This window comes from Nannospalax galili, unplaced genomic scaffold (assembly GCF_000622305.1).
Source record: "Nannospalax galili isolate Female #2095 unplaced genomic scaffold, S.galili_v1.0 scaffold634, whole genome shotgun sequence".
NCBI lineage: Eukaryota > Metazoa > Chordata > Mammalia > Rodentia > Spalacidae > Nannospalax > Nannospalax galili.
The window spans coordinates 3,536,768-3,562,124 of NW_008336853.1; the positions used below are offsets into that span (position 1 = coordinate 3,536,768).

General features: G+C 46.3%; 2 protein-coding genes across 5 annotated transcripts in view; one reads left to right on the forward strand and one right to left on the reverse strand.

Annotated features, from left to right (window-relative positions):
* Slc39a11 (solute carrier family 39 member 11) overlaps nt 1-25,357 on the forward strand; it is a 605,978-nt gene that overhangs the window by 10,518 nt on the left and 570,103 nt on the right. The gene's annotated exons all lie outside the window — the stretch shown is intronic.
* Nucleotides 22,650-25,357, reverse strand: part of Sstr2 (somatostatin receptor 2) — a 6,240-nt gene continuing 3,532 nt past the window's right edge. For both annotated transcript variants that reach the window (XM_017797733.1, XM_008831489.2), the window contains one exon: nt 22,650-24,132. In XM_017797733.1, coding sequence (XP_017653222.1) covers nt 22,933-24,042 — 1,110 coding nt within the window. In that variant the 5' untranslated portion in view covers nt 24,043-24,132 and the 3' untranslated portion in view covers nt 22,650-22,932. The remainder of the gene's footprint in view (nt 24,133-25,357) is intronic.

Genomic DNA, 25,357 nt, shown 5'->3' on the forward strand with positions numbered 1-25,357 from the left:
AGATGAGCTGTGTGAACCTGTGGAAACTGGTGATGGGGTGTGAGAGGAAGGAATGGTACAATCCACAAGAGAGCCGGAGCTGGACAGCAGGGCTTACCCTCAGGTCTCCATTCACAGCTTTTGGCATGTGGTTAAACGCGTGTGAAGGATCCTTGTTGTACACTTTGAGGAAGGATCTGTCTTGGATATTCCTCACATCGTTTAATTCATAATAGACATTTCTGCTCTCATCTTTGATGTAGATGGCAACACTGGGTGAGTCCAGCATTTTCATGGTGAGCTGCTGTGGAAAGGCACTTACAAAGAGAGCGCGGATCGTGTCTGCACTTGTGATTTCATTGGGCATCCGGAGCTGCTTGGTTTCATCTCCATACTGTAGATAGAGAAGCCCTGGTGGCTGAAGCTGTGGACCCCAGACAGTTCCACATGTGTTCCCCCACCCCAGGGATAGCCTTAGCTGATTCCTCTGGAAATCACACCATGCCTTTTTTATGTGGTGCTGGGGATTGAACCAATGGCTTCATGCATGCTAGGCAAGCACTCTACCAACTGGGCCATGTCTTTAACCCCTTCTCAATCATTTTATTATTTATTTATTTATTTATTTTTGGTCTTTTTGAGACAGGGTCTCCCTGTAGCCCCAGATGACCTGGAACTCTCTATGTAGACCAGGCTGGCCTTGAACTCACAGAGATCCTCAAACTCTGCCTCCTGAGTGCTGGGATTAAAGGTGTGCGCCACCACACCCAGTACCATTTTACTTATTTATACATATATAATATTTTAAATTTACTCTTTGAGATTTTGATCCTATCCTACCCATCCATTTTTCTTCTCCATAATTTTCAATGGCTTTTCTTTTTCCTCTTGAGTTCCATGTTGGATGGGCCAGATTTTAGCTTTAGCACGCCTGATCCCTTCCTAGTCCTTGTCTCCTTTGAAGGTGACCTCATCCCCTCGTGGCCTTAACAGTTACAGGCTCACTGCAGAGGTTCAGGAAGAAGCTATGAAGGAGCCCAAATGGAGAGGCGCCTGCAGGTGGCCTCTGTCCCTGGTATTCCAGCCAAGGGCTCCTGATTTATATATCTATCCTTTTTAGTATCTGCACTTGGAGGTTGGAGACCCTGTCAACTTAACATGCCTAAATTAAAGACTTGAGCTAGGGGATTGTTCAGTGGGCAAAGTGCCTTCTGAGCAAGCGTGAGGATATGAATTCAGATCCCCTTAGCCCATGTGAAAAGTCAAGTGTGGTGGCACTTGTCTGTGGCCCCAGTGCTAAGGGGGCAGAGACAGGTGCATCCCCAGAGCTGTGGGCCAGTCAGTCTAGCCAATTGGTAAGCTCTGGGTCCAATGAGAGACGCTGTCTCAAAAAATAAGGTGGAGGGGTTGTGGATTTAGCTCAGTGGTGGACTGCTTGCCTAGCAAGCGCAAGGCCCTGGGTTCGGTCCTCAGCTCTGGAAAAAAAAAATGTGGAAGGTTTCCTTTATCTGTGTGAGTTTGCTTCTCTGTTGCTGTGATAAACACCATGACCAAAAGCAGCTTGCGGAGGAAAGGGTTTATTTTATTTAAACATTTTAAAGTTTATTTATTTTTATTTTGTGTGCATGAGTGTCTTGCTTGCATGTAGGTAAGTGCACCCATGTCATGCAAAGCCTGCAGAGGCTAGAAGAGGGCGTCAGATCTCCTGGAACTGGAGTTATGGACAATTGTTAGCTGCCGTGTGGGTACTGGGAATTGAACCTGGGTCCTCTGCAAGAGCAGCCAGTGCTGTTAACCGCTGAGCCAGCTCTCCAGCCCCTGAAAACGGTTTATTTTAGCTCGCGGGTTACAGTGCATCACTGAGGGAAGCCAGGGCAGGAGCCGGAGGCAGGAGCGGCAGTAATGACCATGGGGGAAGGCTGCTTGCTGGCTTGCTTCCAGGTTCATGTTCACCTACTTTCCTTTTTGTTCGTTCGTTTGTTTGTGTATTTGTTTGTTTGTTTGTCTGTTTTGAGACAGGATCTCCCTGTAGCCCCAACTGGCCTGTAATTCACTATGTAGATCAGGCTGGCCTCAGTCTCCCAGAGATCACCTGCCTCTGTCTCCTGAGTGCTGGGATTAAAGGTGAGTGTCACCACACCCGGCCTTCAGCTACTTTTATTTTTTAAATTTTGTTTATTTATTTTTTTGGGGGGGGGGTTCTTTTTAGACAGGGTCTCCCTGTAGCCCCAACTGGCCTGGAACTCGCTATATAGACCAGGCTGGCCTCAAATTCACAGAGCTCCTCAAACTCTGCCTCCTGAGTGCTGGGATTAAAGGTGTGCACCACCATGCCTGGCACATTTTTAATTAATTAATTATTTGAGACAGGGTTTCCCTCTAGCGCCAGGTGGCCTGGAACTCACTATGTAGACCAGGCTGGCCTCAAACTCACAAAGATCCACCTGCCTCTGCTGAGATTAAATGCCTGGGTCGATGTTTTTATTTTATGTGTATGAGTATATTGCCTGTATGTACACTCCTGACTTTTAGTGCCCTCAGAAGAGGGTGTTGGGCCCCTGGAACTGGAGTTAGGGACAATTGTTAGCTGCCATGTGGGTGCTGGGAACTGCAAGCACAGCCAGTACTCTTAACTTTTCAGCCATCTCTCCAGTCCCTCGGCTCCTTTTCTTATGCAGCCCAGGCCCACCTGCCTAGGGATGGCATTGCCCACAGAAGGCTAGGCCCTCCTACATCAATTAGCAACCATGAAAATGCCCCTCAGATACATGGTCACAGCCAGTGTGATGGAGAAAATTCCTCATTTGAGGTTCCCTCTTCTCAGATATGTCAAGTTGACAACTGAAGCTAACTGTGACAGTATGTAATTGACTTCTACTAACAAATAAGTAGATCAGCATCCTAAAGGGAACTGTGTTGAAGATATAAACTAAGGAACATGCCACTGACTGTTAGTAACAGTACAGTCTCCTCCATGAGAGAAGAAACTCAAACAGGAATTTCTGAAATGTTACTTCCCTCTTAGCAAGTTACCGTATTTTATTTTATTAAAAATATCTTTTATTATTTTATATGTATGAGTGTATTGCCTGCATGTATGTAAGTGTACCCATGTCGTGCAGTGCCCACGGAGGTTGGAAGAGAGTGTCAGATCCTCTGGAACTGAAGTTAAGGATGGTTCATAGCTGCCATGTTGTTGCTGGGAATCAAACCCAGGTCCTCTGCAAGAGTAGCCAGTGCTCTTAACTACTGAGACATCTCTTCAGCCCATGTTACCATATTTTATTTTATTTTTATTTTTTTAATACTTTATTTATTTTTTTTATTTTATGTGTACAAGTGTATTGCCTGCATGTATGTGAGTGCACCCGTGTCGTGCAATACCGCGTAGGTCAGAAGAAGGTTTCGGATTCCCCTGGACCTGGAGTTAAGGATGGTTTGTAGCCACTATGTGGGTGCTGGGAATTGAACCTGGGTCCTCTGCAAGAGCAATCAGTGTTCTTAACTGCTGAGCCATCTCTCCAGCCCCATGTTACCATATTTTAATGTTAACATTTGCTGATAAGATATGAAAGAAGCACAATCATATATTATTGGTGGGAGTCTAATTCCAAGACAGTTAGCATCCTTATGAAATGGCCATCAAGCTTTGAAGTCCACCCAGACTTTGTTTTTGTGTGCCTGTGCAGTCCCTGTCCACCCATTCTCAGTAACGTAACACTGATGCATCCATCTGCATTGAAAACTACACTCCCAACCCATCTGGAACCTAAGTGTGAAAACGTTCTAGGAAATAGGCCACAAATAGAATGCTTATGTGACAGTGGCCCAAATTCCCATTAAAAATACTCTGATGGTGGAGTGTGATAGAGGAAGATACCTGACATTTATCTCTCGCCTCCAAACCCATGCACACACATGTATGTGCACCTGCACACACACACATACATTACACAACACACATGCATACATACACAGACCCTGTCCCATAAAAACACAAACACTAAAAAATGGAATATGGACTTACCCATATCATTGGTCTTATACCCACACTGCAGGTCATTCTGTTTCAGGAAGGGCATGACACCATTGGTTATTCATGGATAATTCAGGAATAACCTTCATCTCTTGCCTTCCACAGTAGCCCCTTCACCAGACCTCTGGGTCCTCTATTTCAAACAGAGGTCTGTGAACTTTTGCTCTGAAGAACCAGATAGTAAATGATCTCTGTGGCAGCAAGGTCATAGCCATGGCTGCACAGAGGCAGCAGTGGTCAGTCGGTTCAAGCATGGGTATGGCCATGTTCAGTAGGGCTTTTGGATAAAACCAAGCAGAGAGCTGGTGCTGTCTCTTGGACCATGGCTTGCTGACCCCTGAACCACAACTTGGTGATCCCTGTTCTTTTCCATCTCTTTTTTTGAGGGGGGCGCTTTTTGAGACAGCGTCTCTTTGTAGCCCCAGCTGGCCTGGAACTTGCTATGTAGAGACAAAGCTGGCCTTGATCTCACGGAGGTCCCCTGCTTCTGCCTCCTGAGTGCTGGGATTAAAGGCATGAGCCACCACGCCTGGCTCTATCTCTCTTTTAACGCTTCTGGCTCAAGCCACCAGCTTGTATCTGAACCGCTCTGTTACCTTCCAGTTCCTCCAGTTCCCACTCTTCTCCTTTAGTTCACACTTCTCACTTCTCTGAACCGTTAAGGCCTTGTGTATCTACTGCATAAAACATAAAACCCAACCGTTCTTCCTGTTGGTCAGAGGCAGACTTTTAATGAAGACCTTCAAAGCCCTTATACAAAGTGACTTCTCTCCTCCCTTGATCAACTCCAGTCTCTCTGAGCTTCTTTGGGTTCCATAAAACAAGGCTTGGCCCCTGGCTCCCAAGGTCTTCACTTTTTTTTTTTTTGGTCATTTTGAGACAGGGTCTTCCTGTAGCCCCCGCTGGCCTGGAACTTACTATGTAGACCAGGCTGGCCTCGAACTTACAGAGATCCAGCTGCCTCTGCCTCCGAGTGCTGGATTAGAGGACTACACCACCATGCCTGGCAAGGTCTTCACTCCTGCAGTTTCTTCTGCCACATCTTCCCAGGCTGAGAAACCTGTTTGGACCACCCCAGTGTAAAATAGCAAAGGCTCAAAGTTGATCAAGTGTTTGCTTGTGTGTCAGCCACTGCCTTAAACTCTGAATTTGAACGACCCTATTCCGTTCTCGCCCATATGCAAACCTTCATAGCTATGTCCTGTTCCTATCTACTGAGGAAGAAAATGGAGCAAAGAACGTTTGTAATTTGCCTTAAATCATTAACAAGGAAGCAGAGCTGATGTGTAAACCAGTCACTGCTTCTGGAACCCATGTCCTTAGGCACCACTCTTTACTGCCTATGTATTTTTTAATTTTTATTTTATGTCTACGAATGTATTGTCTGAATGTGTGTAAGTATACCATGTCATGCAATGCTCATGGAGGTCAGATGAGAGGGTGTCAGATCCCCAGGAACTGGAGTTATGGATGGTTGTTAGCCACCATGTGGGTGCTGGGAATTGAACCTGGGTCCTCTGCAAGAGCAGCAAGTGCTCTTAACCACTGAGCCATCGCTCTAGCCCCAACTGCCTATGTATTCTTGTGGTAGCATTTGTCACTATTAAAACTACAAGTCACCTATCAATCATCTATCTGTCTATCAGTCTATCTGTTTATCGGTCTGTCTATTATCTATCTATCTATCTATCTATCTATCTATCTATCTATCTATCTATCTATCTATCTATCTATCATCTATCTATGTATCTATCTATGTATCTATCATCTATCTATCTATGTATCATCTATCAATCATCTATCTCTATCATCTATCTATCTATCTATCTATCATCTATCTATCATCTATCTATCAATCATCTATCTATCCATCTATCTGTGTATGAGTGTGCGAGTGCCAAGGCATGTATGTGGAGGTCAGAAGATAACTTGCAAGCATTAATTAGTTCTCTCTTTCCATGGTGTGGGCTCCTGGGATCAAACACAGGTCCTTGTGCTTGGTTGGTGCCTTTACACACTGAGCATCTCACTGGCCTATTTGTATATTTTTAACTGCACTACAGGAGCAGAGAACTGGTCTGTTTTGTCTCCCCGAATTCTAAGCTTCTAGAACAGTCTATGAGACATAATAGACACTCAGTATTTTTTGAATGTATGAATAATTTAACTTTGTAAGTAAATAATTTATTGGCGTGCTGCCAAATTTGTCAATTGTTACACTATATCTTACCTTCTAGTTTATTGAGAGAAGGGAAATTCTGGGATTTATTTCCTCTAATTTCTAAAATACCAAATTCATTTATGTTCTTTTTTATAGACATTGTTTATTTTTGTTTTTATTAGCATATATTAATTATACATAATAATGGGTTTCATTATGACATTTCCATCCATGCAGATGATTCAATTGGTCATATTCATCCTCAATTCTACTTCCCTTCGTCCCCTCCCTCTCCAGCTGATCTCTTCCTTTCCCAAATAGTCCTGAGTATGAATCTGTTTACATATTTATATGCTATGGTAGCAATACTGAGGGCTGGCTTAGATTCAAGAAGGGTTGGCTGACCAAATGTGTTCTATATGAGGACAGAGACATGTATTGTGGGGATGCCATCCTTACCTGGTCCTGAGAAATGTAGTGGTCCCCAGGCTGCTGCCACCTCAGAAGACTCAACTTTGAAGTAAAGGTCGAGTGGTTCCAGCATGCCCAGAGAAAGAATTGTGAAGAAGTTGTTTTCAGGTGTATCTTTCCTTGGGGCAGTCCATTAGCAGGGTCAAATCCCATCCACACAATCCAGCTTTGAATGTTCAGCCAATAGCATTTGCAGAACACTTGAAGGTCAAAGGCTAGATGGGCCATGTGACTCGTGAAGAAACAGCTTCTAACTGCTGAGTGGTATGTGAGTGTGTTGCCTGCATGTATGTAAGTGCACCATGCGTGTAATGCCCACAGAGGCCAGAAGAGGACATCGGATTTCCCTGGATCTTGCATTAAAGACAGTTATCAGCTGCCATGTGGGTGCTGGGAGCTGAACCCAGGTCCTCTGTAAGAGCAGCCAGTGCTCTTAACTGCTGAGCCATGTCTCCAGCCTCAAAGAAGGGATGTTTGTAGGAAGCTGTACTAGATTGGTCTGCTGGGGACTGAATCTGAGTTGTGAGGTTGCTTTTTGTTTGCCTTAAGCTCTGTTAGTACATAACTTTTTAAAAAAATATTTTATTATTTTTATTTTATGTGTATGAGTGTGTTGCCTGCATGTATGTGAGTGCACCCGTGTCGTGCAGTGCTGCGGAGGTCAAGAAGAGGGCTTCGGATTCCCCTGGAACTGGAGTTAAGGACGGTTGGTTCATAGTCGCCATGTGAGTGCTGGGAATCGAACCTGGGTCTTCTGCAAGAGCATTCAGTGCTCTTAACCGCTGAGCTGTCTCTCCAGCCCCAGTGCATAATTTTTTATCATTGCTGTGAGCAAATACCCAACAGAAACAACTGGAGGGAGGAAAGAATTATTTTTTAATTAATTAATTAAAAATTTTTTTTTTGAGACAGCATCTTCCTGCAGCTCCAGCTGGGCTAGAACTCACTATGTAGACCAGGCTGGCCTTGAACTCACAGAGATCTACCTGTTTCTGCCTCTCATGTGCTGGGTTTAAAGGCGTGTACCACCACACCCAGCATTTTATTTATTCTTTTTATTTTATGTGTATGAGTGTATTGCCTGAATGTTTGTGAGTGCACCTGTGTTGTGCAGTGTCCTGGGAGGTCAGAAGAGGGTGTCAGATTCCATGGAGCTGGAGTTTCGGGGGGCTGTTAACAGGCATGTGGGTGCCAAGGACTGAACCCTAGTCCTTTGCAAGAGCAGCCAGTGCTCTTAACTGATAGATGAAGAAGCCGATAGATAAATCGGGTTGATTGGGAGAAAGCACCAGGACACAGATAAAAACTCTCAGCTGGCTAGAGCTTTGTTTCCCTCCGACGAATTACCTTGAGGGAGGGAAAAATGTCCACCCACGGGTTGTTGAGCTGGGGTCTTTTATAGGGGGAGACTTGGGGCGGGTGCAGAAGGCGGGAAGATATATTTTTTAAAGATGGTGGGGAGCAGGGGAGCAGGACTGTTAAAAGGGAAAGCCTGCTGTGCTGGCCAAACTTTGGAGAAAAGTCTGCTTTTGACTTCAAAGACTAGGATGCTTATCTCAGGACCTTGTAGAACCCCTGAGGCCCTGTAGGTGAGGGGGGTGGGGCTGGTGTGGATCTGAACCCTAATGTTAACCGCTGAGACATCTCCCCAGCCCAGTATCTTCGTATATGTGTTTACTTTCTCCTCCTCCGCCTCCTCATTATTTGTGTGTGTGTGTGTGTGTGTGTGTGTGTGTGTGTGGTGCATGCATGTGTATGTGTATGTGTGTGAGAGTGCACAGCACACATGGAGACCAAAGGTTGAGGCTAGGTGTCTTCTGCAGTTACTGTCCACCTTATTTTTTGAGTCAAGGTCTCTCACTGAGCTCACCAATTAGGCCGCTCTGGCTGGCTCATGAGCCCTTGGGAATGCCTCTCTCCACTCCTCAGTACTGGGCTTACAGACCAGTGCCACCACACTGGTTTTTTTCTGGGGATCTGAACTCAGATCCTCATGCTTTCACAGCAGACGCTTTATCCACTGAGCCATCTCCCCAGCCCTTAAGTTCTTATTTTAAAATTTTATCTTATTGTTGGAAGTTCAGTGGACCAAACCCAGGATCTCATGCATACTACGCAAATGCTCTTCTACCACTGAGCTATAACCACATCCTCTCTTGGTGATTGATCATTGTGGCGGCCTTCCTGCCATTCTAACAGACCTTTAGGAGAGAAAGTGATGGAACTCCCTGTGTTCCCTGTGGGCCTCCTTCCCATGCGCCCCTCTGTCCTGTGTCCCTGAGACCACTTCACTGCTTCTCTTGCCCTCTGGCATCACTGAATTCAGCCATGGGATCAAAGGGATCCAGTGTGATTCTGGTAGTGTCTGGACTGTCTCACCCTCCCATGGCCTCTTCTCCCACTGGCTGGCTGCTCATGACATCATTCCCTCCTTTGCCCCCTGCCCCAGAACTGGTTAAGGTGTTCACCTTGACCTTTTCTGTAGTCCATGCCCTGTTGACCTCCCTCATTTCCCTTGACTACCCCATCTCTTTCTGTTGGACTTATGAATTATAAGGTGACTGTGAGCCCAGGACAAAGGTACACTGTCTTCTCCTCTGTTTAGCACCAAGCCCCAAGCCAGGCATGGTCCCACACTGGAGGAGACGAGGCTACAATTTGCAACAGGCTGTGAAATGCTCTTTCTGGAATGCTTTAGCAATAGAAAGCCTGGTGTGGGGGAGGTGGGAGACTGCCCCTCACCTGCTCTATTTGAAGCCCAACTGTGATTAGGCTTAGCAGGGAGTCAAGTCCTCAAGCCAGAAAGTGACACTCTTCATGTAGCTTAAAGCTACACCTTGGGTGGATGCAGAGGAGGGTTTCTGTACACCCCAACTTGCTGTCATTTTGTGTCACATGGCTGGTTTTGTAGGTGCCAGCTAAGAGTTCCACTAATGTCAGTATTAGAAGCTATGAGTTACGTTATGGGGAGATGGCTCTGTGTTAGATAAAGTGCTTGCTGTGCAAGCCTGAGGGACTAAGTTTGGATTCCCAGAACCCACATAGAAGCCTGGTACAGTTGCACTTCTAAAAGCCCGGTTCTGAGGGGTAGAGACAGGCAAACTCAAGGGCTCACTAGCCAGCTAGTCCAGCCTAATTGGTGAACTCCAAGTTCAGTGAGAGATCCCGCCTCAAAAAATAAGTGGAGAGGAACTATGAAATATTAGCCAATTTGGAGAGATGGTCAGCTGTTTAAAAACCGAGGCATTTCTGGTTGTCTTTTGCTCTGATTAAAGGTATTGGGATGCTCACCTGTAGGCCAGCTACTTGGGAGGCTGAGGTTGGAGGTTCACTTGAGCCCAGGAATTTAAGACCAGCCTGGGCAATATAGTGAGCTCCTGCTTCAAAGTCAGTCTGTCAGTCAATCAATTGAGATCAATCAATACAAAAAGGTGAAGAGAATCTAATATTTACTGGGTACCTCCCTGCATCTGATACTGTGACAGATGCTTTCAAACACTCGTTTTGTCTGATCTTTACAAAGTTCTGTGACTACAAGGGTTATTCCCAGTTTTGCTGATGAAGGAGTGTGGCTCTGGAATGCCAGGCCCTCGTGAAAGGTTGTACATCCTGAAAGCAGAAGAGCAGTGTAGGATATGGCAAAGAGACTGGGCTCTGCACAAGTGACACATGTGCTGTGCCTCAGTTTCCTCATTTGTAGAATGGAAGTCACAGGAGGTTCTTGTGGGAACTGAATTCGATGAGGTATATTAAGTGGTTAGCACAGAGTGGCTGTTCAGGTGGCCAGTCAGGTTTCTTTCTTCTGAACTTTCAGCAGTCCGATTGATAATTGGTGGTTCTAGGGATTGAACTTTCAGCCTTGAACATGCTAGGTATGCACTTTATCACCAGATTCTACCACCGAGTTATAACCCTACTCCTTTTTAATTTATCTTATTTTGAGACAGGGTTTTGGTAAGTTGTATAGGCTGGTCTTGAACTTTTGATCCTCCTGCCTCAGCCTACTGGCTAGCTGGGATGACAGGGTTAAGCCACCAAGCCTGGCTTCTAATTGATAATTAAGACTCTATTTAAGCAATTGGAACTTTATTTGGATTTGAGTGAAAGGAAAATGAAAAGATAATAAAAAGTTGTTTCTTGAAAGTAGCCAGTTTCTTGGCTAAAAATAAAAATGTCCTTGGGCTTCTTAGCAACATACTCTGTTCCAAAGGCCAAAAATGTCAAAAAGTATTTGGGAGCTCTTATCTAATCCCTAAAAGATTTTAGGGTCACCTCTTCAGAGGGGACAATGTTAGAGTAGCAAAAAGCCCCATTTAAAAAAAAAAAAGAATTCAGGAAGTTGTTCAGGAAAAAGTGATGGGGAGATATGGGAGGAGTTGGAGGGGAGGGAGTGGGCATAGATTTGATCAAAACACCTTATATGCATGTATGAAATTCTCATTTTTTTAAAAAAGTTTCTTGGACTAGTTTCTAAACTCTTGGCCTTTCTCTGCAGTTTTGATGTGACACTTATAGCTCATGTCTCCATCCCTTGTCTTGGGAGGACTTGTCTGAGCTGTTTAAACAATCCGGAGGGATTGTGAACCAAACAAGGCCTAAGTGTAGCTGCTGTTTTCAAGATCTCCACTCCTCCCTTTCCTCTCTCCCCTCCCCTCCCCTCCCAGCTCCTCCCTCTCCTCTCTCCCCTCCCCTTCCCTCTCCTGTCTCCCCTCCCCGCTCCTCCCTCTCCTCTCTGCCCTCTCCTCTCTCCCCTCCCCTCTCCTCCCCTCTCCTCTCTCCCCTCCCCTCCCCGCTCCTCCCTCTTCCCCCCTCCCTTTTTCCCTCCTTTCGTTTCTTCTTTTCATAGGTTTTCATGGGTAGAGAATTTTTTAAAAATGGCAAAACTCTAAAGCCCATATCTAATTTGGAGTCTTACAGATGGAAGGCTGGGTTACACTGCTAAAACTTCCACTCATTTCTTTTCAGGGAAAAGTGGGGCGCGGGGGGCGGGGGGGGGTGGGTTTCCATGGCTGACCCACTGAACAGACTTCAGTGTCCTTTGACTGTGACTTCTTGGGGAAGGTACTTTACAAGCACATACTTGCAAGTTAGAAAAAAATATTTATTTTTGTTTTATGTTTTTTTGCTTGCATGCATGTAAGTGCACCCCTGCATGCAATGCCTGTAAGGACCAGAAGAGGGCACTGGACTCCCTAGAATTGGAGTTATGGATGGTTGTTAGCTGCTATGTGGATCTAGGAACTGAACTCGTCCTCTGCAAGGCAGCCAGTGCTCTTAACTGCTGAGCCATCTCTTCAGTCCCTATATTTACAAATTTTTAAAGTCACTAAAAAATAAATGTTTGCCCCCCTTGTTTAGTATTCATATCGTACAGTTACTTTAACAACAAATACAGAGGTAAATTTCTGACCCAGAAGCATACAATGACAAAGGCTCATGGGAAGGAAGGAATGGTTTTAGGCTCCATTTAAAGGCCGGCAGTGCGGGGTCGACAGATTGTTGGGAATAACTGCAATGCCTTAAGGATGGGGAAATCTAGCGATGGGCACCTACTCTTGACATGTATGGAAATCACCAGTCACATGGTTGGAGCTATTTCTGCACCTTGGGCTGTGAAGACTTCTCCTGGATGCCCCGGGTTTCTTCACATCCACGGGGCTTGAGAAGGAGGAAGACTGCATTCAAAAACAGAAGCCACGGAGCTCGAGGGCTGCATGACCTCCACCAGCCTCAGAAAAAGACATAACAATGTCTGCATCTCTCAGAAGACCAGAAGAGGAGTGTGTGCGCGCATGTGTTCAGTCTCCTCTGACAATGACTGATCTCCTATTTGTAAAATGCTGCCAGTGTTCATTGGTGAGTGACAGTCAGAGAGCGATGGGTAGATTATGAAGGAGATGAAACAGGCACAGCACACGTTCAGTGAGCTTTAACAAGTTCTGAAAAATCTGTTCCACACATCCTTCCCACTGTGTGTGTGTGTGTGTGTGTGTGTGTATCTGTGTGCCAGTATGCACGTGTGTATGGGCGTGGGGGCTACAGGTTGATGTTGGGTTTTCCTTAGTTTCTTTCCATCGTATTTTATTTTTTGGACACGGGATGTCCTGGAACTATGTAGACTAGGCTGATCTCAAACTCACAGAGATCCACCTGCCTCTGCCTCCCAGGGATTAAAGGTGTGCCACCGTGCCTGGCTTCCACCTTATATTTTGAGCTCACCAGTTGACCATCACACCCTAGGAATCCTCCTGTCTTCACCTCCCCAGCATTGTACTACAGACTTGAGTCAAAATGTCCAGCTTTATTGTGGATTCTGGGGATCCAGACTCAGGATCCCACATGTGTAGGGCAGCCGCTTTTACCAGCTGAGCCATCTCTCTCCCTAGCTCCCACTGCTCTTTACTAATGAGGTGTCCTTAGTATATTAGAAACCTGAATGGGAGGGGGTCTTCCAGTCTTTTGGGTAGCTGAATTGTCCCTTATTTTTGGCAGTTCATCAGATGGAGTGATTTTGGCTGCAGGGACTTCACTGGCTGGCTGAGCTGGCTCCTTTTCTTTTCTAAGTTGGAGCAGATGGGGATCCAGTCTTCATTGGCTGTTCTTCTAAAGGCCTTTTTCTCTTACTCAACTGTGCATTAAACTGCTTGTGACAGAGTCATTTGCAACTAAAAGGAGGAAGAAAGAATGAACCTGTTATGGACCATCAACTCACAGGGTTCCAGTCCTCTGCTGGCTTGTCCCCTTGAAACAAGTGACCAACTTGAAAATGGGGTGTCCCTTACTAGTGGTTTAAAGGAGATACTGTGGAATTCTTAAAAAGACAATTCATTGGTGCTGGAGAGATGGCATAGCGGTTAAGAACACTGGTTGTTCTTGCAGAAGAGCTGGGTTCAAATCCTAGCACCCACATGGCAGCTAACAACTGTCCATAACTCCAGTTCCAGGGATTCCAACAGCCTCTTCTGTCCTCCGAGGGCATTGCATGACACAGGTGCACTTATATGCATGCAGGCAATACACTCATACACATAAAATAAAAACAAAATATTTTTAAAAAAGAATTCATTTACAAAATTCAAATATAAACTGTTAGAGAATACTTTTATGTTTTGTTGTTTTGAGACAGGTTCTTGCTATGTAACCCAGGCTGGCCTCACACTCATCATCTTTCTGCCTCAGCTTCCCACATGCTGGGATTACAGGTGTCCACCACCATTCCTGGCTTGAAAACACTGTTTTGAAAGGTGGAAAGTCTAGAGAAAAGAACTCTAATACACTAAATTAAAATAAAACGAGACTCCCAATTTACTATCTTAACTTTACCTATAGAACATGGGGCCTGTGTTGACTATGATATTTTTTTTCAATATGGGGGTCTCTATATTGTCCAGAGTGGTCTTAAAGCCCAGTTCAGGTGATCTTCCTGTCTCAGCATACTGAGTGTTAAGATTGCAGGATCACGCACGCCACTGTGCCCAGCTTTCTTGGTATTCTTTAAGGTATATCCGACTTTCAAAAACAAGCTTTCCAGGTGAAGCAGCCTGCCACATCAGGGCCTTGCTTGGGTTTCCCCAGCAGTTAGGATGTACTTTCTTGGTACATCTTAGAGCAGTAAGAAAACCTTCAAGATTCCAATCCATTTCCATGTCTGCCTAACAGCCCCAAGCCATATTACTGGTAGCAAATCAAGTTTTTTGTCTGTTTAAGTGGACTAGAATTGTTCTGGTTATGGCTTAGAAAGAATGGGCTTCCTTGGCCGGGAATGGGGTCCCTTTGCAGGTTCCACCCCAGTGGCTGAGGATGCACCTCCCGCCACCTCGGAGTTGAGGAGCCTTCTCAGAGAAGGCCGAAGGTGGCTTTGTTAGTCCTGTTTTTGTTTTGTGACCAAATACCTGACAGGAAGCAACTTAGGGAGGAAGGACATATTACAGCTTACCGTTTGAGGGGATACAGTCCATCATGGCCAGGAAGGCATGGTGGTCGGAACAGGAGATGGGCTGGTCACAGCGCATCCCCAGTCAGTAAGCCAAGAATGAACAGGAAGTGCATCTGGGCTGTAAAACCTCAAGACCTGCCCTGAGCGGCCCACTTTCTACAGTAAGGCTCTATCCCTCTAAGGTTCCACAACCCTCCCAAACAGCGCTGCCACCAGCCAGAGAACCAACCACATGAGCCTGTGAGGGACATTTTACATTCAGACCACAACAGTGGCCCTGTGAAGGTGCACAGGGAAAAACAGGTCGGGGAGGGAAAGAGCTGTGCATATTCCATTACCTCCAGAGCCCATGAATTCAGAGTATGGATGAGAAATTTAGGTGACTGAATCTCCAAAGAGTCTTGTAGTCGAGGCCAAGCAGCGAGTGTCCCCTGAGGCCAGGCCTTCTCTTCATTCATGGCTAGTGGGCCCAGTCGGCAGTGCAGTTGGAACTTGGCTAACTGAGTGGATCTGAAGCACGGACACTGGAGGTCATTGCTCATCCCAAAAGGAGATTACAGAGCCTGTACTAGGGAACTGGGGAAGCTAATGGGGCAAAATGATGGAGCCATTCAGAGCCATAGACTTGGACTGAACAGTGCAAGACCAGGCAGGGGAGCCCCAGTCTCCTGCGGCGCTGTCCTCGTGGGAGAGAGGCTACTACAAGTCATTTTCCTGGTGGCTGAGTGTCACGGCTTCCCTGTGGTTCAACCTTAGACTTGTATTTAGAAGCATGGGGGTGCGGCAGGGGGTGAAGGGCAGTTAAGGTGCTGTCCTTATGAGAATTCCTTTAAAAACATTTTCAGTGATTTTTCTGCAAAAACATTGCTGCTAACTGTATGTATGCTTTATGCTGTTTAACTAGTAGGGGTGATTAGTAGTAACTGTTCACACCCTTGCAGCAACTCTGTGTGTGTGTGTGTGTGTGTGTGTGTGTGTGTGTGTACGTGTACATGTGTGCATATGTGAGCATCTGTGTTTTAAAATCTTATTATTTTTATTTTTTGCATATGAGTATATTGCCTGCATGTGTATCAGCACACCCATGTCTTGCAATGCCCTGGGAGGTCAGAAGAGGGCATTGGATCCCCTGGAACTGGAGTTAGGGATGGTTGTTAGTCACCATGTGGGTACGAGGAATTGAAACTGCAAGAGCAGCCAGTGATCTTAACCACTGAGCCATCACCCAGCCCAGTGATCTTAACCACTGAGCCATCACCCAGCCCAGTGGTATGATGTTTTATTTCTGACACAAACTTTCAGACTTTAATTGAACTGGCTGCTGCAGCAGGGACAGCTGGCTGGGGCTCGGTCTGTAGGCTGTGACTGAACATAGAATCCTGGGTGGAAAATTGCGCCCATGTATTGCTTCCCTCTGTGGCATCAGTCTGGAGGAAAAAAGTTATTGGATGTTTCTAGATTTCTGAGTGTGTGTGTTTGCATGTCCATGTATATGCGTGTGGTGTGTTACATGTGGGTATGTGTATGTGTACATGTTTGTGTGATTCAAACATGATAGCGTACACATGGAGGTCAGAGGACAATCTTGAATGTCAGTCCTCACCTTCTACCTTGTTAGAGACAGGGTCTCTGTTGTTCACTGCTGCGTACGGCAAGCTCACTGGCCTGTAAGCTCCTGGAGCGATTCTCCTGCCTCCACCTCCCATCGTACTGTGGGAGCACTGTAGACATGTGTTGCTGCATCCAGCCTTTCATGGGTTCTGGGGATCTGAACTCAGGTCTTCATGCTTGTGCAGAAAATGCTTCACCCATGGAGCCATCTCCCCAGTCTGAATCAAATGAATTCATTGCATTATAGATTTCTCCTTCCACTGAAAACCATTGAGAGTCTCTGTGTTGATGTTCTCACCTATGTGATAAGGTGACCACTGTGTGCATGCATATGCCACACATGCCTCCTGCATATAGTGTGCACCTCTCATGTCTAAAACACACAGCACATGCACATGTGTGTGTCCCATGCAGCAACCATGTGCAGAAATATCACATGTGAGCGAGTATGCGTGCTTGAGGCACAAACAGGCATGAGAGCTGAAAATGGGGGAACTTGAGAGCCTGAGAACTCTCTGTGCCCCTGAGCATGGGGCAGCTGGTGGATGTTAAGAAAACCACCAAGCCTTGGTTATGTTGTACGAGGACGATTTGGGTTTCTTGTTAAAATTCATATTCTTGGGAAAAATGGCAGCTCACTCAGCAGTGAACTTAGTTCCCTTAGCTACCCAGGCGACTGGAAGGCAGGGGAAGCATTGTCCAGGAACGGCATTGCTGGCCCCTGCTGGCCCTGGTGGGATGACCAGTCACCTCAGCCAGCTGACTGTGGGTTTTGCTGCTGTGATACTAGCAGTGGCCCGCTGGGGCCCCTCCCAGGTGCTTTACAGTGTGTTCTTTGTAAAGAGCTGTGTGCAGGGCTAACACAGTCTCGTTTGGTAGACCTGGCAGCCCATGGGCTAGGCTCTCTGTAGACCTGTTATTCTCTTCAGTGACACCTGCCCAGGGACTTTCTCCACTGCTTAACCTGGGGACCCCCACCATGGATAATGGAGTCGGACAAAGCCATGGGATGACATTTCTGATTCCTCCCTGAGTACGTCTTTCATCACACCTCTGAGGCTTTTTGAAAGGGCTGGGGCTGTTGTATCTCTGAAGAGCATTCCTTTTCTGTTTCCGGTCCTGGTGGCATCAGGAATGGAAGTGAGCACCTCTTCCCCCCAGATACCAGTATTCCAGTAGAACCGTCTGGTCCCTCCACCAGAAAGAGATGGAAAATGAAGCCTGTCTCCATGCACGTGTCAGCTCTGTCTGCACGCTGAAAGCCGAGTCTGGGTCCTCAGCTTGCTCAGGTGTCACGTCTTTGTCCGACAGGAGTCAGGTGCTCACTGGGCTGGTGATCCAACTCCAGCATTTCATTTCAATGACATTACACTCACTTCTTTCTTAGGAGGACCAATACTGCTTTATAGTTGGCGTGGCTAGGTCTTGGTTAATATTTAGCTCTCCTTTCAAGCACAGTCCAGATACGAACGACCGGGGACATCTTCAGGAGAACAGTGAGATCAGCCACCAGTGTTCAGCTCTGCTGGGTACAGGATCGGGTGGGCAGGTATTGGAATGGCCGAGGATCAGGGGATAAAGAGGAGGATGTGTCGGGGGTCTTTGTCCCTGACAGTATTCTCAGCTCAGTGGTTGCTGAATCTAATCGGTGATGGCAGCTGCAAAAGATTTTCAGCCATGAGCAGAACAGTTCCCACATAGCGGCCAGAAAAAAACGGAAGAGACTCAGCCCATGAGATGGTGCCCAGGAATTTACACGAGGAGAAAACAAGCACTTGGGTAAAGGTTTGCTTTGATAGAACATCTGAGGAGGAATTCAGCATATCTAAGGTGAACATATGGATGGGACACGTGATTGATTTGAAGTCGTTACTTATAAGCTCAACTGCTGGGCTTGTCCCGCTTATTTTCCTGAGATGTTGCACACTTCAGAGACCCTAATCAGATTTCCCGAGCACACACTGGAATCGTGTGACGACTCTTGTGACATATTCCTTCAGTAAGGCTGAAGATCCTGACTTTCCTCCTCTTCACAGTTGAAGCTGGGTAGGGCCATGGATCTCAGCAGCCACTGGCATCCCACCCATCTCAGTGTTCAGACCATAGACCTGTTGGCATGACACTCCTATCTAGGGCAGCTGGGGCCGAAAGCTTCAGCAAGCAGCACTTGTGTTCTGTCATGGAGAGGAGGTTAGATTTGTGTAAGCAAATAGACGCCCAGTCACCAGCACACACTGTCGTCCCTGCCTGCCGTCTCACCCCCCACTGTCCTCTTCCGTGCTGTCTGAGGTTATTCCAAGCCAAGGCATGAACCTTACCAAAGTTTCCATGTCTGAGATTACCCGGCTAGCTGGTACTGAAGCCTGTTAGCATCATTTAACAGCCCCAGGCCACAGCGTCTTCCCCAGGACCTTTCTCACTAAGTCTGTGTGGGGTTAACCAGCCCTCAGCATCCCTGCTAATGGGAGGGGACGTCTTCAGGAGAACAGCGAGATCCCAAGTTCTTGAAAGTAGTTTGTGAAACCCAAGTGATCATCAGGTATGCCAGTCAGTCTGATACTTTGTTTTTAAAAAATGTGTTAAGATTTAATTTTCAATTTTGTGTGTGTGTGTGTGTGTGTTTTTATGCCCATCATGAGTGCAGGTGCCTGCAAGCCCACAGGGATTGGATCTCCCCTAGGGCTGGACTTACAGGTGTTTTTGAGCCACCCAGCATGAGTGCTGGGAACTGAACTCAGGTCCTCTGCAAAAACAATATACATTCTTAAACTCTGAGCCATCATTCCAGCCTTGATTTATTTTATTTTTAATTATATATATGTGTATGCAACTGTATGTGGATGCGTGTCTGTTTATGTGAGTGTGGGTGCTTGTGGAGGCCAGAAGAGGACATTGGAACTCCTGGACCTGGAGTTATAGGTGGTTGTGAGCAGCCTGAAGTGGGTGTTGGGAACTGAACTCTGGTACTCTAGAGGAGCCTCAAGTGTTAACCACTGAGCCGGCTCCCTGGACCTGATATATTGCTTTTTTTTTTTGGCTTTTTTTTCTTTTGGTCTTTTTGAGACAGGGTCTCCCTGTAGCCCCAGCTGTCCTGGAACTATGTAGACCAGGCTGGTCTTGAACTCACAGAGATCCACCTGCCCCTGCCTCCCAGCCTTCCCAATATATTGCTTTTAATTCCTTCCCAGCAGCCAGTGGATTTACTTTCATAATGTGAGGTGAAGCTAAGAGTGACTTAAAAATTTGTTTTTGATTTTTCTGTGCTTAAGGCTTTTTTTTTTTTCACTGTGTATCTGGAGAATTTTTTTTCCCTTTATTCCCATAGTTCTTTGTATAGCCCTCCTTTCCCCTGTCCCCTTTATCCCTGTTTTACAGATTTCTCCCTTAGTAACACCCTCATCCTACCATTCTCTCGGGTTCCTTCTTATTTTATAAATTGTATGCCTGCATGTATGTGAGTATACCACTTTTTGTTTGAGACAGGGTCTCTCATTGGCCTAGGCCTTCACCCTTCAGCCAGGCTGGCCAGCCAGTGAGCTTCCAGAGATCCATGTCTCCACCTCCAAGCTCACCATTGCTGGGATTGCTCCTGGCCTTTTGTGGGGGTTCTGGGGATCAAATTTAGCTCCTCCCACTTCTGAGGCAAGGAAGTACTTTACCAACTAAGCCATCTCTATGGCCCTATAACACTGATCTTAAAGGCCCCTTCTTTCTACCTTAAAATGAGCATTCTGGGGCTGGAGAGATGGCTTAGTGGTTGGGAACACTGGTTGTGTCAAACCCAGGTTGGAGTCCCAGCACTCACATGGCAGCTAAGAACTGTCCATAACTCCAGTTCCAGGGGATCTGACCACCTCTTCTGTCCTCCGAGAGCACTGAACAACACGAGTGCACTTACCTACAAGCAGGCAATACATGCATACACATAAAATAAAACTGATAAAATATTAAACAAAAAATGAGCATTCTGTTGGCGAGTGCTCCCAGATACTGCTTAGACATTTCATCGTGGGGTTCATCCAGACTTTCTTGGAGACAGTTTCTCAGGCTTTGGGGACATGAATACTATAGAACTACTCTGCCCTATCTTCTTGAGATGATTTCTATCAATTCCTTCTTTCTTGGAATGATTTCCCCAAATGAAAAAGAAACCAACATTTATTCAAAGACTCTGGAATGTTTCAGATTGTGATAATGGTAAAGATGAGTTTATAGTGTTTCCTTCCAATTTTTGCTTGCTTTCATTAAAAAGACAGTTGGAGAGATGGATCACTGGTTAAGAGCACCGGCTGCTCTTTGCAGAGGATACAGGCTCGATTCTCAGCACCTACATGGTGGATCACAACTGTCTATAACTCTAGTTCCAGGGGATCTGATGCCCTCTTCTGACCTCTTGGGTATCAGGCACACAGTATGCACATGTACCTGCAGGCGAACATTCATACCCATAAAATAAAATGAAACATCTTTTAAAAAGAGAAAAGAAAAATGAGTCACTCACCACTTGATATGACTGCCAAGAAGCCAGCCCCTGAGCTGAACTTGTTGCTGACTTTGCTTTTGGTGACAGTGTGGGATTTTCCTGTGTTTTTCTTTTGCAGCAACTGTCGCTCTAGTCTTGCTTTATAATGTGCTTCTTTTTATTTTTGCATGAATTTGTCTATCCTAAATCCCACTGAACATATTTTTCTAACCCATAATCAGTGCTTCTGGGAGGACGGTGGTTTGATTGTCAGATGAGAATGGAGACAGGCCATTAACAAAGATAGCCACAGGGAGAGCGGTTTAAACAATCCCACTAAACAATCCTTGCTCAGGGACCAGAAGAAGAAAGCGCATTTTAAAACATGGTTAAAGTCTACATTGGAGATGTGAGGAATGATACCTCCATATAAAACCCAGAGTGGACAAACACCTGAGTTTATATTTCTTCATACCTTGTGCTCAGTCAAGGAAACAAGCACGCAATCTCTCCTTATCCTTTGCATACAAACCCATCTACAGCTGGGAACAAAAACTGCCACTGATGGTGTGAGATGCTTATCTCACTGGTCCTTGAAGAAAAGCTGAGAGACTGTAGCATTAGCTATATGACACTTCATGTCGATACAGCAGATGAAGAAGGTGACACAGCCATATCTGGGAAGGATGGGGCTCCCCCAGCCTTTGTCCTACCCATCTCTGTACACTCCATTGGCTGGTGTTGTGTTAATGTTTCCTGTTCAGTGTCTCAAGCCATCAATTATTATAATTTTCATAATGCTCTGCTTTGTATAAAGTCCTTTAAAAAATACCTTTGGGAACTGGGGAGATGGCTGTGTGGATAGAGCCCTTGACACACAAGCATGAGGACTTGAATTCAGATCTCCAGCACCCATGTATATGCCGGGTGGATATAGAGGTCCACATGTAACCCAGGGCTCGAAAGGTGGAGGTGGGATTAACTAGACTGGTGAGCTCCTGGTTCAGCAAGAGACCCCTCAGTAAAGAAAGGGGAGCTGGATCAAGGGAGATACCAGCATTGACCTCTGGCAAATACGTGCCATCCTCACATACACAGGAAACAACAGCAAAACCGCAAATAACAGGAACGCACCATCCGGGAGGAGTTGTTGAATTACATTTCCATTTTCTTTCACTCAGAAGCCATGTCTAGCAATAAATAAAACAAAACAGTTTCATGGTTTCCCAGGAAGGCCCAATTCTTGGGGAGAAGATTGTTTCCCCACAAGATTCACAGTCCATTTTTTTGCTTTTCAGATTACTGATTCCCCTGCTCTTTGGCTCCCTAAGAAAAACTAAAGCAAGGTGAGAGGAGAAAATGCAATCTGATAACAAAGCAGGCTTTGTCTTGATAAACACTGTGATTGATGACAACAATGTTAAGTTCTTTTGGGTAAATGAATAACTGATTGTATCTGAGAGTTGCAAACAAACTCCATTCCTTTGTGGCTCTTCCAGGGCCTTTTCCCTTCCCCTTCCTACTCTGCCCTGACTCGTTTGAAACTAATGAAACAAATATCCAGGACAGAGGCAGCTTGTGAGGCTAGAAGCCTGTCCCATGGGACCTCTAAGAGAAAGCGTACAAAAAAACCTTACTTTCACTTTTTGTTTGTTTTTACAAAAACGTATGATCATGTGAACATACCACTCAGTCTCCTTCCAGGCCGGGACAAGCCCATACAAGAGATCCCAGAAGTTTAAACTTGATTGGCTTGGTGGAGAGTCCATTTCTTCAGGTTCTGTGCTGTGGTAAATGCCTACCTGTACTATACACACATATGTTAGCTATTCATATACATGAACACAGGAAATGTAGGAGATGACTCTGCAGAGACTAGATAGGAATATACAAGTATAAATACCAGAGCACAAGAGCACATACTGTGTGTAAGCGTACATACACACGGGGTTCGGGTCTAGTTCTCACTTTTCTGTTTCTGTTGGCCTCAGCTTTTCTCAAGGTCACACCCAGGCACACGGTAGGTATCTTCTTCTCCAGATTTTGAATTGTCTGCCTGCATTTAAACATTCACTTTAGAGAAGAAGTAATCAGTGGAATATATTATCTCCCAATCAGCCAAGCAAACTCAAATACTGTACTCTGCATTGGGCTTGTGTAGAACAGTCCTCTGCTCTAGAAACCACGTGATAGGCGGGGAGGCAGGAATGAGTGGGAAGCCCATTGCCAAGAGGCAGAGCTTGGTCTGTGTGTGCATGTGTGTGTTTCCGGGAAGTTCAGATACTGGTTTGGAGGTCTCCGTTGAGGAGGGTCCTCTGGGTCTCCGTGGTCTCATTCAGCCGGGATTTATCCTGCTTGCTGTCACTCCGTTCCCCATCATCTGTGCCACTCACCTTGACCAAGCAGAGGACGTTCTGGAAGCTCTTCTTGAAGTTGTCAGATAGGAAGGCGTATAGGATAGGGTTGGCACAGCTGTTAGCGTAGGTGAGGACCACCACGAAGTCGAACATGCCTTTCAGGGCTGGGGTGGGATTGATGGCCACAGAGACAGAAGAGACGTTGAAGATGTAGAAGGGAAGCCAGCAGAAAATGAAGACGGCGACCACGATGGACACCATTCGGGTCACCTTTTTCTCTGACTTTTTCCTCTTGGAGGATCCCACTCGGATTCCAGAAGACTTCACCTTGATGATAATGAACAGGTAGCAAAGACAAATGATGGTGAGGGGTACCAGGAACCCCAGGATGAAGGCATAGATAATGAACCCTGTGTACCATGCCCCGGATTCACCTGGCCAGTTGATGGTACAGCTGCTCCTTCCCCACTGGTTGCTCCGAAGACCAGCATATATCATGATGGGCAAAATGACCAGCAGAGAGACTCCCCACACAGCCACATTGATCATCTTGGCTGTCCGGGGTCGCCTCCACTTGGCCGACTTTATGGGGTGGACCACAGCCAGGTAACGGTCAATGCTCATGACCGTCAAGCAGAAAATGCTGGTGAACTGATTGATGCCATCCACGGTCATGACCACCCGGCAGATGGCTTTGCCAAAGGGCCAGTGGACCAGCGCTACCTGCATGGCCAGGAAGGGTAGTCCCAGCATGAAGAGTTCATCTGCGATGGCCAGGTTGAGTATATAAATGTTGGTGATGGTTTTCATCTTGGCATAGCGGAGGATGACGTAAATGACAAGCGTGTTGCCACACAACCCGATGATGCACACCACAAAGTATATGAACGTGAGGACCGCATTGCTTGTCATGTCGTAGTATGGCTCTGTCTGGTTGGAGCTGTTGCCTGGCCCCACCGAGTCACTGATGTCGAATGGAGTGGGCATCCATGTTTGGCTCCCATTGAGTTGCTCTGACACCATCTCCATGGCTGCTTTTCAGCCAGTCTAAAGCCAAGCAGCCCAGAGACCTTACTCTTACCTCAGTGGGCCCTGGAGACCAAGAATCCACTGTGACATCTGCAAGGGAAAAAGCAAGACCAGCCATCAGCCCCAGGCTGTCAAAACTCTTGCTGTATTCCATGTTTCTGGTGTATCTGCTTATTTAGACATCCCCTTCCCCTGCCTCTTTTGTATGTGTTTGTGTGTGTGCAGATGCTTGTGTGTATATGGAGGCCAGAGGACAGTCATGCCTCAAACACCATCTACCTTTTTTTTGAGATAGTATCTCTCACTCATCTGGAACTGGACAAGTAGCCTAACCTGGCTGTCCAGTGAGTCCCAGGGATCCACCTGTGTCTGCCTTTGCAGTGCTAGGATTACAATGCCACCAGGCCCAGCAGTTTTGTACATAGGTTCTGGGGTTTGAACTCAGGTCCTCATGTTTTCAAGGCAAGCACTTTACTGACTGAGCTAGCTCCCCAGTCTCCCCCCTCCCTCCTTCCCGGCCTCCTCTGCCCTTCCTCTCTCTTTCCTTCCTTCCTTTTTATTGAGGCAGACTAGCCTTGAATTCACTACGTAGCCTAGGCTGACCTTGCACTCACAGCAATCCTCCTGCCTCAGTCTCCTGAGCTGGGATTATAGGTGTGAACTACTGTGTTTCTCTTAGCTGTGCTATTCAACTGAAAAACAAGTTCTGTTTTTCCATCTAGTTTCAGCTCCAGCCCATCCCTGTTAGCTGGCAGACTTTTTTGGGTTATTTTTCAATAGTGGGGGAAGAGTTTGGGTTAAGCCATCATCTTTGATGACGCACATGTGGCGGATGGCTGTAGCTTCAAACACATAGGCTTTGTCCCCTAAGGAATTGACTGGTCCACACTATAAAAAGGCAGATCTTGCCGGGCCTGGTGGTGCATGCCTTTAATCCTAGTACTCGGGAGGCAGAGGCTGGTGGATCCCTGTGAGTTCAAGGCCAGCCTGGTCTACACAGTTCCAGGACAGCTGGGGCTACAGGGAGACCCTGTCTCAAAAAGAACCCCCCCCCAAAAAGACAAATCTTCAGAAGAGTTCAGCCCCTGAACTCTGGGGATGGTAGTGGTGGTGAGGGTCCTGATACCAGCATTCTGGGCTCCACAGGGAAATCTACGCCTTCTCACTGCTTACTTGACAGATTTTTCATTCAGAGACCCCAAGTTAGAAAAACCCTAGAATTTAAAGGGAGAATAAACTTGGGCTCCATGACAGCCCCACATGACCTCTCGCCCAACCCTTAACTGCTACAACTCTCCTTTGTTAACATGGGTAG